A 14,638-nucleotide genomic window follows, 5' to 3' on the forward strand; every position below is an offset into this window, starting at 1 on the left:
ATATAAGGCATACACTTTGTGTTTCAATTAATCAGGGCAAAAAATTACTGATGTTACCCTGAAAGTCGCGAAGCCGATCACAGCTATTGTAAACTAAATTGCTTATTGTTATACTTGAGGTAACATATGTTTACACCTATTTACATTCAAAAATTAAATTCGGCTGCTCCTTGCTTTTTGTCCTGAGTACAATTGAAGTTTCACACACCTGCTTTATCTGTTTACAAGCGCATAAAAACAGCCCAGTCGGTTATGTACTGCTGAATTTCAATACTTTTTTGAAAAAATGTATTTAGACATTATCATACCGCCAGATTCAAAATTGGCATTGTTTTTTAAGAAAATCATGTTTTATATGTGTTTTAACCCTACCGGAAGAACGGATTCTTGAGGTCCAAAGTATTTCGCGCGCGCACCTGCGTACCACGAATACCGATCTCGATTTCCACGTCGTAGCTCTGACGTTTGTTAGCTATTAGTTTGCAGCGACCGTCGAGGACCTGGCCCTTAGTTACTATCATTGGCTTTTCCACAAGACATCGAACTTGATACCAATGAGTTAAAGGCTGCGAGGGAGCCGTTGAAAGATAGACTGTTTGTTGGCTGCCTACAAAGGCTACATCAAACCAGAAAGCCAGACCATGCAACTCGCCGCTCTGCGTGACAACATATTCAAGCGGAATATCGATCTTATGCAGATCTACCTCATCCGCTTTTTCAAAGTTTACGGAATGCACAACAGACTGCGCAAGCAAGATACGCATATCAAATGTATCGACGACAGGTTGATTAAAATACTCCTTTATAGCTGCCTCTCGTAAACAAGTAAGGTCGACGCCATGAAATGAGTTCTGGCACCAAAAATTGGCCTTGTTCATCTGCTCCATAAATAAGGCAGCATCAGAAAACGGAGCTATATGCAAGTCTCCCAGGCTAGGAAACATCTTGCCACCGGGCTTGAGGAATTTCTTCGCGTGCAAATAACTCTCGAGCATACGCTCATTATAAAGCATGTAGCCCATTGGTTCTGAGATAATCAAGTCCACTTTCTCAGGAATGGATACTTCCTCGACTTTGCCGGGCACAAGCTTAATTAATTGTTGTAGTCGATTAGCGTACACTAAGCTTTCGGCATGTTTCGCAATTGATGATGCTTCGATGCCGTAAACACGAGCGGCACCCGCCTGAGCAGCAAAGAATGATAAAATTCCTGAGCCAGCTCCAACATCAAGGATAACCTTGCCACGAAAGTCCTCAACGTTCGAAAGAACAGCGCGTTGATATGTTGCTGTGCGCCAGTAATCTTGCATCATATTCTGCTGTTGCGATAAGTAACCATAGAATTGGAAATATTGCGAAGCTGAGGACTCCTCCGTTCGTTCCGAAAAGATGTTGTGCGCATCTCCTTTTTGAAACCTGTTGAAATGAAATTTGAAATACGTTACGTCAGAATCGAAACTGGTAGTATGCCTTAGCTAGTTGATCTCAATACAAGTTGAACTCGGCTCAAATTTTTATTAGATGCGTTAATTCACATAGCATTAAACACAATAATCAAAGATTATATTTTTCATCTTACTTGCTGATTGCGCTGGCGAGAGCCTCACGTTGTTTTTGGTCCTCGAAATGAATCAAAATTGTACCCTTCTGATGATTTACAACGAAAGCCGTTGAGCCCACGCGGCAAACATCGCTATCCTTAAACACTTCAATCTCAAGGTGCGCACTTGCAGCCGGCATGTCTGCGTTAGCATCTGTAATGCGGAACATATTTACTTAATGACAGCAATTGTTCGGCTCGTCATTTTGATCAGCCAACGTCACAGTCCCCTCTGCCGTATCGTACTAAAAACCGGTTTATCTATTAGGTGTTAAATATTCGATTAAAACAATCCGCGAGTCGAATCAGTCTTTTGGTCAGCCAGAATTTCATTTGTGTGTCCGCATCAGTTATACCCTTGCTTATAGTTGGGGCTTAGTGACTATTATGAGTTCAATGAACAGGATAATGCATAATATTGTGACATTGTCACCAGTCATACCGATAATATAAATAGTGGGCAAGGAAGCAATTTAAAAAACCGTAGCTTAAAAAGCACCGTCTCGGTAAAACAAAACAAGCTTTGCTCTCCCACTCTTGCCGAATGATTTACTGCATATGTTGAAATATATTGTGTGCGTGACTGATGTATGTAAACATGTGTAAAAGATATATGCGTAATTGTTTAGTAAAAATTTAAACCAATCAAGATTTACATCCGATGATATTATGGTATTCCCCTTAACGTCAAATTTCCGTTACTCTCGCTCGAGAGGAAATAGTTATGTCTCTTTCTTTGGAGAACGGTTTTAAGAAAAAATGAAAATACGTCGAATATTTCGTCAGCACATCAAAATTAATGTAATTACTACTGACCTTTAATCTTGCATAAGTAAGGCAACGTACGCAATTTAGAAACACTTCAACACGTGGTCATATATGTCCACCGTTTTTATTGTCATCTTATGGACGCTGCCAGTGCTGTTGTATTAGAATGTTAACATGATCGAATTATTCGATAATTGTACATAAGCTTTGGCATGAGCACCTGTCTGTGATCGTTTAAAGTGATGTAAGCATGAAGACCAGGAAGTTCTTGTTTCACTTTCCGCGTCTCATCTACCATCACAATGGTAGGTTTGATATGAATAAATAGATATAGGTATATCTATTTCCGTTATTGGGACACTCGTAAACATATGGGTTGCCATGAAGGTAATTGTCATTGATTCAACTGAAAATATTAACTGTTGTGTTGTGTATGTATCAGAGCCAAGCTCAGTGTAGATTTAGTATATGCTTCGTAAATACGGGAGCCGTTTAGTTTTTGTGAAACGCTACCCGTTTGTTTGTGATTATATCTTGCCATCGAGTACAATTGTATTTCTACTTACTTACAAGCTTGTCATTATTTCAGTACGAATAATCGACTAATGGATTGGTCTATACGATGCGGGTATATATGGATACACAAGAAAAGCTAATAATGACCTGTTAAAATAGCATCTCAATCCTTTCAGGGTAAAGTTTGCAGCCCACCTTTGAAAAATCGCAAGAGAAAGTTCTCAGTTTGATCCAGGGGTTGTAGCCGCAGAACACCATCTTCTTTGCCTTGTAGCTCACCACAAGAGGTTAGGTGTGATAGACGGACGCCGGTGAAGCTCGCACTGGCAACCGCCATTTTGACTATTCCTCGAACAGAACCAGCAAAGGTTTATACGAACAAAATAGCTAACTGAGCCGGTTGTATCCACCTAATACACACGCACGAATAGGACAAGACTTAATCGCAAGAAAAAAGAATACACACCAGCATAAACCACCAAACCAGCCGACCACAAGTCTACAGTGCATAGCAGGCAGGACGGTCGAATGTTGTAGTAGGTCTACGAATCACTAACTTCGTCGTCTGCTAAATTTTGTGATATCGTCTGGTTCGAATTAACGGTGCACCACAAAGGACGAAAATAGCTTATCAAATAAGAGTCAGTTATCCTTGAAGATGCCGAGAAAACGCAAAAATGTTTATTTCTCGGTAGATCGAGACGGTTGTTGAAGGAGAGTTCATTAAATGCTTAAAAGCTTCTTGAATACTGCTAAGATGTTTAGTGTCAGCTGTTAGATGTTAATGCAATGATTTTGTCTTAGCAACGTTGGTGTAATTTCAAGCATACTCAAGTTATATCAAGTATTTTTTTCTAAACGTTCGTTCATAGCAGTCTTATATACATTCGAATTATTGCCTAGCTTTACATCAAGGGCGACTGGTAGCGGCAGTATAGGTGTGTAGAGGTTCTGCTTATCCTAATCATAGAAAGACAAATCGAGGACAAATGAAAACTATCGCATCAGTTGTTGGGGACGAATCATTCTAATTTTCTGAAACGTCAGTTTTGGAAAATAGTAATTTGGAAAGCATGCTCCAAGACTGCAGACGTTTCAGTATCTAAGCAAACTTATCATGACTTTTCATATGAAGTATACCCTCCACTAAACCCTAAACTGTACTCTTGTATCATTATATTACGTATTAGTCTATGCTTATCATGCCTATCTATTGTTTTTCCTCCCATAAGTGCTTAGTTATGTTTATACGATTAATGCTAACGATGTCTGGGGTTGTAAGAAAAGCTTGACACCTAAGAAAGGCAAGAAAGAGTTAGATACATTCAGGGAAATAAGGGTGACTTAATTTACAAAACGTTAACATTTTGTGATCCATAAAGAATTCAATACGACGCTCATGACAGAACATTAGAATTACGGTCACTTGGAAAATGAGCGAGGTAATTCTATTCTACGAGAGTAGTAATATCTTACTTCAAAGTAAGCGTTATGAATTTGTATGAATACCTAACATATAATAACAACATCATAACTGATTCGACGTTTCAGTAAGAAACATGTCGAGTTCTTCTAATAATTGCGAGTTGCTACAATACGACAACAACTTTACTTTGACCTATTAAGAGGGTTAGGTGGATAATTTTACTTGCCACTTTTTTATATTCAGCTTTATAGTACTGAACGAAGGGATTTCCACAGTATAAACGATATTTCTAAATACTCTAAATGTATTCAATAAAATATTACTCAGAAGCAAGGTTTTTCCATTTTGATTTTACGTGAAACTAAGCTGCTTATAAAATAATTCATCTCTTTCGAGTGTTTATTCTTATTTCACTATCAAGTGGAAGTAATTATGGAAAACGAATGTCGCAAACTGCTGATGTTTCTCAAGTCTTACTTCGTTTACAAGTTACTACAGGTAACTGTCCCGTCTAACGGTCATGCGAGCATGACACTCGGCGGCTTGTGCTGCTTAAAGCCTTCAGACATGCGATCCAGTTTTGATCTAAACCAATTAATCGACAACCTTCAATTTTGCCACCTAGACCCGATGCTACTGGATCGAATCAAAGCATTCATAATCTGTATTAGTTTTGAATATGCTGAATGTAACTCATTTGTCATATTTGTTAACCTAAAAAGTTTGGTAAAGATAGACTCGAATGTATGACAATAATTCCGTGCATTCTCAGAAGCACGGAAAAGGTGTGACACCATTCAGAATCCAAGAATGAATAAGTAAGAGGATAGTCAGCCGCTAAGTAAGCTATGTCGAATGCATGTTGCAAAGCTTATTTGAACTTTGATTTATTTATAGTCGTTTATAAACACTATTATCATAAATGTTTAATACTCGCTTATGAATAGAAGACGCGCTCCCACTAGTATTTTTTTTATAAATCGGCAAGGCTCCCTGCTACCAAGTTGCAAAAAACTTCCGGAACAAAGACTTTTTTGTGCATAATACGATCGAAGTTGGGTTTTTATTAGCGATCAGAGAAGCACCAAGCGGTTGCTTTGCTTAAACTTTTGAGTTAGAACGTAACTTATAGATACACTAAGATGGTACATGAGGTATCTACATTTAATTATTTTATCATCTATAGCATGCTCACTCATAATTAAGTAGAATAAAGGATAAAACTAGTAACATTAATGCGTCAGACTTATGAAAGTTTATAGAACTACCACATCAGTCGAAGTTGTTTATCTTTAGAGGCGCGGATTGGTGCATGCGATCAGAGAAATTTGTGAATTACGTTCTTTGCTTATTTTTAAGGTTTAGCATACGCAAACAGTGATCATACGACAGAGTACTTACGCATGCGCTAAATTACTAGACGCGTGAGCGGCTTATCGAAACGTTATTAAAATGCCATAATGTAAGTATAATTTCTCTATGTAAATAATTGTGCGCCAAAAAACGCGTAAACTAATTGTCTGTTGTTGTGGTCGAAGTTAAAACTGCCCACTGCTGCAAGTAATTTTACTTTTTTATAATATATTTAATTTATAGGTTTGTCACCTTTACATATCATATACCGATACGTAGCGAATGTATGAAATGAAGAAAATTATGCCTTACAAACTAATAAATGCCAAACACGAAGAGTGGAGAAACACGTGCTTTTACTATTCAATCGAGAAACTACGTTATTAGCAGTGTTTTTTACCTTACACTCAAGAGGCGAAGTGATAACGGCATTGAATAAAGATTGCGAAAAATGTGTTTATGAGTTTTTATTAGTACTCGTAGAACTTAGTTTAATTAAAAATTATAGCATCTGTGTCAGTTACCCTCGGTTGACGATACTTTTGTTTAAACAGGTAAACCTTTGTTGCAAGTTTATTTCTTAAAACATATAATTTCAGTAGATTTAAACTACATTAGTTATTTCTTCGGCACTATGTAGAAAACAAACTACAGAGCCGGTTACTAACAAGGAAGCGCAGACAATTATGCCAATGTCTAATCTAGTTTAGTGTGTTATATCAGATATATAGATGCATTTTGTCGTGTTGTCTTAGGCTCTAAAAGGAACAGATTGTAAAAATAGACTTATCGATGATAATAATAACAATAAAAGATTGCCTGTTATCATGCGGATCAGTATCAAAATTTGCTATTTCGCATTCAGGCGCAAAAATTCCTCATTGAAAGCCAGTCACCAAACATTATTTTTTACGTTCACACGTTATCCTTAATTAAATGTTTTTTTTCTCACATCGACGTTTCGACGCTTTAACAGCACCAGTAAAAATAGTTAATTATCTGCTGTTATTTACTGAGCGTTTTAAAGATTACTATATCGTGTCCATAGATGAAGATGGAGCTAAACACAGCTGGGATAACTCAATTTTTTGTTCTAGCGTCTTCCTTTCTTCTGAAAGCATTTGCTTGACTGGAGAATTGTTTTGTATTTAATACATTAAATTAAATGCAGTATGATGATGAGTTAAGTAAAAATTATATGATATTACACTACTCACACAGCATATCTAAAAGTCACTCATTATCCTATCTCATTATACTTCGTATATTATACGATATTAGAACCGTAGCTCTCTAAGGAAGTTGTAATGAAATTTAAAAGCCAAAATATTCTTTTTCTCGGTATTAATAGTAATAAAATCCATGGTGATGCTCATACGGTGGGTATATGCCTAGCGCTAAATGATCTCCTTCTTTTTGAAGAATTATCTTAGGTTACCTGTTATGCAAACATTGCAAACTTACGACAAAAACCGAAAAGATCCACAGCAGGTATTCTTAGGATCGGAAAAACAGTACAGCGTGAGGGCTGCCTCTTACCATATAGTGCTTTTTTAATTGTACTAAATTGCTCCAATTAAGTAATTTTCAGACTGCGGAAGCAATGCGCCTACTTACTTGTGCTAAACATCTTAATTCTCAGCTTTACTTTTCGTTGCAATAGTTTATTATTTCCATCATATTTTGAACACCTAATTGTAACACTTGAATTAATTTACTACATTTGCAGAAAGTGTTTGTCGTATCGGTGGATTAACCTACATACAACAAAAACGTGTCCAATGTACTAAGATACTGCCATCTGGTAAATAAAAAATTAACGGTTAATATCAACAGATTAATACGCAATCTAACGCCAACTGTTATCAGAAATATACCACTACTGATAGGAATAAGTATAAGAAAATCAGTTTTTACGGTCACACAAATAGTAATGTAATTGAAAAAGATTTACTTACTCTTTTGATTAAAAAAATATTCATACCAGAAAAAAATAACTAGTTTTCATGAATGATACTACACTAGTAGTCAAATAGCATTGTAAACACCTTGTCTTCTAAATCAATTAAACCTGTGAACGACATGAAATAGACATTGCACATATGTATTTATAGGTCATACATACATGTATGACATATACAGACATATAAACAGACAGTGTATATATGTTGAGCTTTAAAGGAAATTCCTTGTGCGAGCTTTTTTTTATTAGCCCTACAATTGCAGTATATTTTTAAAATAAATTGTAGTTATTATGTAATTCCGTTAAGCGAAATCAATATTTTTGATAACCCAATTTTCGCTTTGATGCCTTCTGTACAACGTAAGCTAAATTCGGATAATTTTCAGATATATATTTCTGCTAACCAGTAATGCGTGTTATTGGAAGTTCTATAGAGCCTGTTATTTTTTGAAGGCAACTGCAAGCATTCGAAGGAAAAACCGGAAACGTTTTCGTTCTAAGTGTAACCCAAAAACATTAATTGGCGACACAGGCACCGTACACAATACAATAAGTTTTTTTGCTTACTTACAATCGACAGCGAACACTGTTGCTAACAGTTATCCATTCAAGTACTAAAAAATACAGAAAATAATTCTATGCATCGACGAGCAGGTCGATAATAGAAAGTCGTAGCTACAAGCAAGGGCTGAAGAAACTATGCAATATGCGCAATTAATCCAATTGCATTGAACTACATTGGTCATTAGGAATGCATCTAAAGAGACATAAACAGGAAAAGTATGTTAATTACTATCTTTGAATACAATCTGTGGTTATAATAACAAAAACGAATTATTTCGATTTCACTAACGCACCTTGGATGGAAACGCAAGAAGGTGTCTATTTGTAACACCGCTGAATGTTATATTATAATTTGGTTTCATTTCAAAACCAGCTCAATTTTCTGTTCTTAGAGTATTGTGTACACAATAACACAATACATGTAAACTGCTGAATCATTTGTTCATGTTTTTCGAGAGGCTTATTGGGATTCCGAGAGAGGTTAATCCATTCGACTCTCTCAGTATCCAGCCGCATCGATGAACGAATTCATCATTGAATTTTATTTTTGCTTATACCGGAATGACAATTTGCCTACCACTGTAAAATATATTTTTAGGTGCTGTTTAATCTGGTTTCATCGTTTGTGTTACGTGTTAGTTCGGTCGTACATAATTGCTGAAAACTTGCGAGAACTTATAATTGTGAGCTTCAACTGCATACGTTGTGCGACATATAACCTGATGTCCTTTTACCACAATAGCTCGATTTGAACAGAAAATCATAAATTACTCTGTAAATTCATTATTTACGACTTTCTCTAGTATGATATTAGTAACTATATTATTATAGAAAGCTAGTTACATTATCAGTTATAGACAGCACTTGACTTAGTAACAGAAGTCACGAAGTACTCTGCCGGTCGATTTATGCTCTGCAACTCATTTTTTAGTACAGTAGAGGGTAAATGTAGGGTCGCCTGTATCAGCATTCACACGGAGCGGCAATTTCTGAAAAAAACAAATGGGGCATCGATACTCGATTGTCAAGTTTTAGGTTAGGGTAGAGAAGCAACCAAATAGGAACGAATATAATAGGCGAACGGTACACAGGGTATCAAGCACACTAAATGCAATTTAACATCATTCCACCAGCAATGGGAAGTGCTGAAACATACTGATTTTATATGACGCTATATGTATTCTCAAAAATAATCAAAAGTTTATTATCTGACTACAGGACTCGTAGAAGAGAAAGAGATAGACACTTATCAAACGGCCAGTTTTGTCTGTATTTCATTTCACAAGAGCTTTTTGAACAATATGCTTACGTGTTAGTTGAGGTTTTTATTTCATTTAATCGCAGCTTTGACATTTCGAGATCAAATAGCAGCAATTTGTTCGCAAAGAGCCCGGTCCAGTTTGGCTACTTTCGTACCAGGCAAAGGTGTAGTTAATATGTACAGGTGTGGAAGTAGGGAAGCTAATGTAACGTTTTCGTGTCTCCTCCACTGTTATTAGGGTAATATACATAAGCGCCACCATTCACGCACTTTTTTTTTCTTATTATTAGTTCGTACTTGAACAGATAATCTTAATTATTATGCAAGTGTAGTACAACAACAGTAATCTTCTCATGATATTTTTTCTTATCCTTTTTACAGTTTCTTCTTCATTATTTTCTTGCGTCATGACAAGAAATGTACTAATCGAATTTACGTAGATAGATATCATTACTATAATGAAACGTATAATTGTCATTATTTTAATACGACGCCAGCATCCACTAAAACTTTGGTTATATTCTTTCGTGAAATAATAATACGATAATATATTGCTAAGCTCATCAAAAAATTGATTACTTGCAGCTAAGTGACCTCATTATGGAGAAAGTGGACGCCGAAAAGGATAAGCTCAGACTCGAGGCAGCGCGCTTGACAGAAAAGTATTTCAGTGATGAACTAAATTTACCGAAAAAAAAGAATCTTCCGGTGGTGAGGTCCTGGTCAACAATATTACAAAGTATAAATAATAAACCTGTGACGATCGTTATTGGGACGACAGGTTGCGGCAAAACTACGCAGGTTTGTGACAGTAGTTTGTTTTCAGTACTATTTACTTTTATATATATATAAAAGTAAATTTTTTTATTTGGTAACACATTCTATTGAAATATTACCAATACGTTGCAATAATTATTTAAAAACAAACTCGATTGCTCATCACGGAACTTATATATATATACAACATATTGGTAATATTTCGATAGAATGTATTACCAAATAAAAAAACTGATACATATATTAGGGTGCGATGCCGAAATTCATGTAATTTTTGGCGCGTTCTTTTATCCCAAATCAATTATGCTGCCAGTTTTTATGAAACAAACAAAGACTCAAATTGAAAGACTTCGAAAGTTCACCAAATTGGCTCAAGAAGCCTTTTTGGACTCACCTAGCTTGTTAAAAAAAATTAACGACTGTTTCATGTAGATGGAACACCAACTGGGTCATTCCGAAAAACTCTAACAGTTGGTCTTCTTAAAATTTTTGGTGCTTTTTTGCATTTTTTTAACTTTTGGCCATTTTTAACTTTCGCTTTTTTTGGGATTTTTGGTTCGTTATCGGTTTTAGAATATCAAGTCGTTATCATTTTTGTATGTAGAGTTTTTGAACGGCACCTTTACGAGTTTTCTTTTACCAATATTGCTTGATGAAAGTACATAAATATAGGCAAACAACACATAAATATTGAAAAATACAAAAACTACAAAAAAAATGCAAGTAAATAATGGTCTTCATAAAGTTAGGAAATCTTATGGCAACCAAAAACGAACCGGTAGAAAGGGTGTAAAGCATCTAAAAGAAAAGATAACATTGTCACGAAGTATGTGCATGTGCGTATTTGCTGAGTCACCAGTGACTATTGGCAGTACATGGAGAACTCGTAGAGGGTTTGCAAAGAGTATCGTGTCTGTTCTACGAGCTTCGAATGGAGTAAATATTATTTTGCTTTAGATTTATGCAATGCAACTGCGGCTATTGTATATGCTCGAATGAAATAACAAGTGCTCATAACGCAAATGCACAATGAGAATAAAATGCCCGTAGAAGACTCAGGTCCGAGCAAATTCTTATGATAGGAATATTCTAAACGTGATTTTGCTTCAATGGATCGCTTCAAGTAATACCATGATAGTCTTCACATCGGTGCAGCGACATTTCATTGTACGAGACTACGTAAGGACAACCAGTTGTCTCTGTTGTAAGCGTTTAGCAGTTTCATAAGCGTTAGCAATCAAACGTTTCACGAAAAGCGAAAGTTAATGAAAGTGTCAACGAATCTTCCTAATCAAGCAGATCAGAATTCTTAATCCTGAACGCTTGCATGCACATTACTGATGCTATTGCTACGAAGCTAATAATTTCAATTTAGAGTGGCTTCCGATGAAATCCGATGTGAGCAATTTCACATGCTTTAACAGTAGTCGTCATACTCTTTGACCATTCCATGGATCCATGCTCTCGAACGATTTTGCCCTGCGATCGTTTCCAAATCGCTACCGGCTGCTCGTTAACGGCTTTAAGCGTTTGTTCATTTCTTCAAACGGACGTTTGTCGTGTTGAAGTCTTCGTACGGTACACCATTTCCGCTATGAGTTCGTTTGCACTGCCTTCTGCGCCAACGGCCTTTCATTACGAGCCCTTCGTCGTCAAATAATTCCTCCTATCACCCGCTTCAGGGCCGGTAACCCTATAGTTACCTACTATATCGACAGGCGAATACGGCGCTCTGGAACGTAGGTTTTTGTGACGTGACCCTCCAGACTACCATGAAATCATCCGACCTGCTTTTAACAACGACCCGACTGGTGGCGCCCGTAATTCCGGAGTGCCTGCTAGTTTCAGGGATCCTTAGTTTGGTCGGCCCCAGGTTCGATTGGATGTGGACTGTTGCTAAATTGTAATCATGCATATACTTGCATTAATATAATAAGATATATTAAAAAATGTATATAGAGTTAATACATGCGTTAGGACAAATGTCGCTTCCTAAAAAGCCGCATCTAGGTGAAAATATTTTTTTGGTTAACACTTGTGTACGCCGACAATTGTCATTTACTTCCATATTTTTGTCAATTCGGGGCCTAAGTCGTTCTGAAGGATAGTTGAATATTCCTAAGCATATTTTTGATAGACTTTTTAATAAATATAGCACGTAAGTCAGCGTTTCCGTGTCGGCGTTTGTTTTACTCGATTATGAGTTTAACAAATGTCTCAATTAAAAGTAAGCTTAACAGTAAGGTGGATATTGAATTAATCGGAACAGATCGAAAACTTGGAATAACTTAAATTTTGCATCATTAGCACGTTTCATAAATATCAGCGTCAAATTTTCGGGTATCAACGGCTTTAAGTTGATTGTGAAAGGATTATGAATTTAAAGAGTTTCAGAGCGTCAGTACATGACAGAAAAATCTCTGTAAGAAGTTTGCAATTATTTTAGAAGATACAAAGGTACCTTTGACGATTCTGGATATTCAGGAGTAAAATTATGAGAATTACATGGTTTACAAACACTTAGGGTACAAGTCTGCTGTTGAAGTCAGACTGAAGGTGCCTAAGAGTAAAAAAAAAGAGCTCAGACATTTAACGGTGGCGTTTCGGAGGCATGCAGCCCCAAGCTGTGGTTGATTTTTAAAGGACGAAAAAGTATTCACTATATTGACGAACATCAGTCACAGAAAAGACCGCTGGCTTGCCTGTGATCTATATGTTTTCATGTGGGTTTCTAGCAGTTATGGGATTGATTTCCAGTTAAATTAAGAGCCTAAACACCTCAATTTGAGTCCGCTGAAACGCTTGATCGCCTGCGGCTTAACAAATGCCTTAATGTAAAACCCATGTTACTAGAAAAAAAGTCTGCTCCAAGTGGTAGGTAAACAAATTCGCAGCGATGGCAGCACTGGGTCGTATGCGTAATTTAAGCCAAGGTAAGCTATTATTATTATCTCTTCATGTGGACAAAATGTTCGTAGACATTATGCACCCCTGTAGTTACTCTAAAGCGGCAGTACGGCATCGACAATGAGAATGCAACTGCAGAAAAGGTAAAAACAGATTCTAACACAATACAACGACTAAAGAAAGAAAACTTACTCCAAGGTTGATCGACGCCATCCAGAAGTGCATGCTTGGTAACACTTCTATTTCAACCAAATAATTAACAAAAACTTTAACTATCATGTGAGTGATTATTTACGAAGACCTTAGATAATATGTAATGAAGGTCGGGCAAATGTTTTTTGAGACGCCAATAGATTTAATAGAGGTCGGTTACTCTTCTGTCCTCTGAAAACTGCCTTTTTTGACTGTTCTCTGACCACGAAACCCTTATCGTTGATGCAGAAATGAATCGCAGAGACACTCGTTTACGATCCATGTGTGTAATAATAATTTGTGAGATAATAATGTATGGGATAATTCGAATCTTTTTTTTTAAATAAAATTCATGTTCTGAGTGTGATATTCAGTAAAGAGGACGCCATGCCAGCGTAGTTCTTGCAGAAAGATGAACGACTTACCAAAAAAGTTTGTCTGCATGTGTTACGAACTCTTATGCGACTAAAGATAGCCGTATTTTTTAAGGCAGGTCATGCAGCAAAGTGCTGCACCGGTTTATACAAATCAGTTAGTGCAGGATTAACTGCCTGAGAATTCGTGCACATTCTGGAATAAGCATATACAACTGCCATGAAGCTCCCATTCGATTCCATTGCATTTTATTGTGTGAAGATGAATATCTTTACTTACTCACTTGTGCTACCAAGAAGGCATTGCAAAGAGAACAGTCGAAACAAAATTGCAGGCAATGGAGATCACGAACTGTAAGTTTAAACAGGGTAAACGGAGGTTACGTGAAATAAACGGTTAAATAAAAAGAAAACGACGCTCTCTAGCATAGGCAAAAAGTAATTCATTAAAATACCTACTTTCGTTTAAATACAGTCGCAGGCAGCAACAACTCATAAGAAAAAGTCGAGAAAAACGTCATTGACCGAGTATCTAAAATAATGTTATTGAGTTTAACGTATGGTACTGCTAATAAGCACTGCTTTAGAGAGCTGACTCTCAGTACAAGACGAGATTTACGTGCACTCGGTTTCAAACTTAAAGCACGTCAGGTATATTTATGTCTATCAACAACCAAATTTTGAAAAGTCGTAATGTAACCATGATTGGATTGGGTCTAACAACGCTTAACATGACAGCGACGACTCATTTCTTGCCACTATTAAGAAGTTGCAAAAATGTGTGCATATAAGTCTTATTGGGAGCTTAGGCTTCGAATGAAATTGAACTCGAACAAATGGTAGCCACATTGAATGAACATGCCCGTCAGAGATACACACCCGATATTTCATGCACACCGGCTCTTTTCACTTATGTGTAGCTTACAGTCAAAAAACA

General features: G+C 36.6%; 2 protein-coding genes across 8 annotated transcripts in view; one reads left to right on the forward strand and one right to left on the reverse strand.

Annotated features, from left to right (window-relative positions):
- Positions 1–8,654, reverse strand: part of Art4 (arginine methyltransferase 4) — a 19,831-nt gene extending 11,177 nt beyond the window's left edge. The window contains exons 1-4 of one of the 5 annotated variants that reach the window (XM_022850453.2): positions 8,484–8,654; positions 3,080–3,294; positions 1,580–1,754; positions 373–1,416 (exon numbers count right to left, since the gene is read on the reverse strand). In XM_022850453.2, coding sequence (XP_022706188.1) covers positions 373–1,416; positions 1,580–1,754; positions 3,080–3,221 — 1,361 coding nt within the window. In that variant the 5' untranslated portion in view covers positions 3,222–3,294; positions 8,484–8,654. Of the gene's footprint in view, positions 1–372; positions 1,417–1,579; positions 1,755–3,079; positions 3,436–8,197; positions 8,452–8,483 lie in introns of those variants that run through there. The other 4 variants (XM_022850454.2, XM_022850455.2, XM_022850456.2 and 1 more) reach the window with 4 other exon arrangements.
- Positions 8,655–8,708: 54 nt separating this feature from the next.
- The window catches only part of spn-E (tudor domain containing 9 protein spindle E), a 39,682-nt gene continuing 33,752 nt past the window's right edge, over positions 8,709–14,638 (forward strand). Inside the window, exons 1-2 of one of the 3 annotated variants that reach the window (XM_086972443.1) lie at positions 8,709–8,964; positions 10,037–10,252. In XM_086972443.1, coding sequence (XP_086828569.1) covers positions 10,052–10,252 — 201 coding nt within the window. In that variant the 5' untranslated portion in view covers positions 8,709–8,964; positions 10,037–10,051. Of the gene's footprint in view, positions 8,965–9,111; positions 9,691–10,036; positions 10,253–14,638 lie in introns of those variants that run through there. The other 2 variants (XM_022850451.2, XM_022850452.2) reach the window with 2 other exon arrangements.

This window comes from Varroa jacobsoni, unplaced genomic scaffold (assembly GCF_002532875.2).
Source record: "Varroa jacobsoni isolate VJ856 unplaced genomic scaffold, vjacob_1.0 scaffold_1462, whole genome shotgun sequence".
Classification (NCBI taxonomy): domain Eukaryota; kingdom Metazoa; phylum Arthropoda; class Arachnida; order Mesostigmata; family Varroidae; genus Varroa; species Varroa jacobsoni.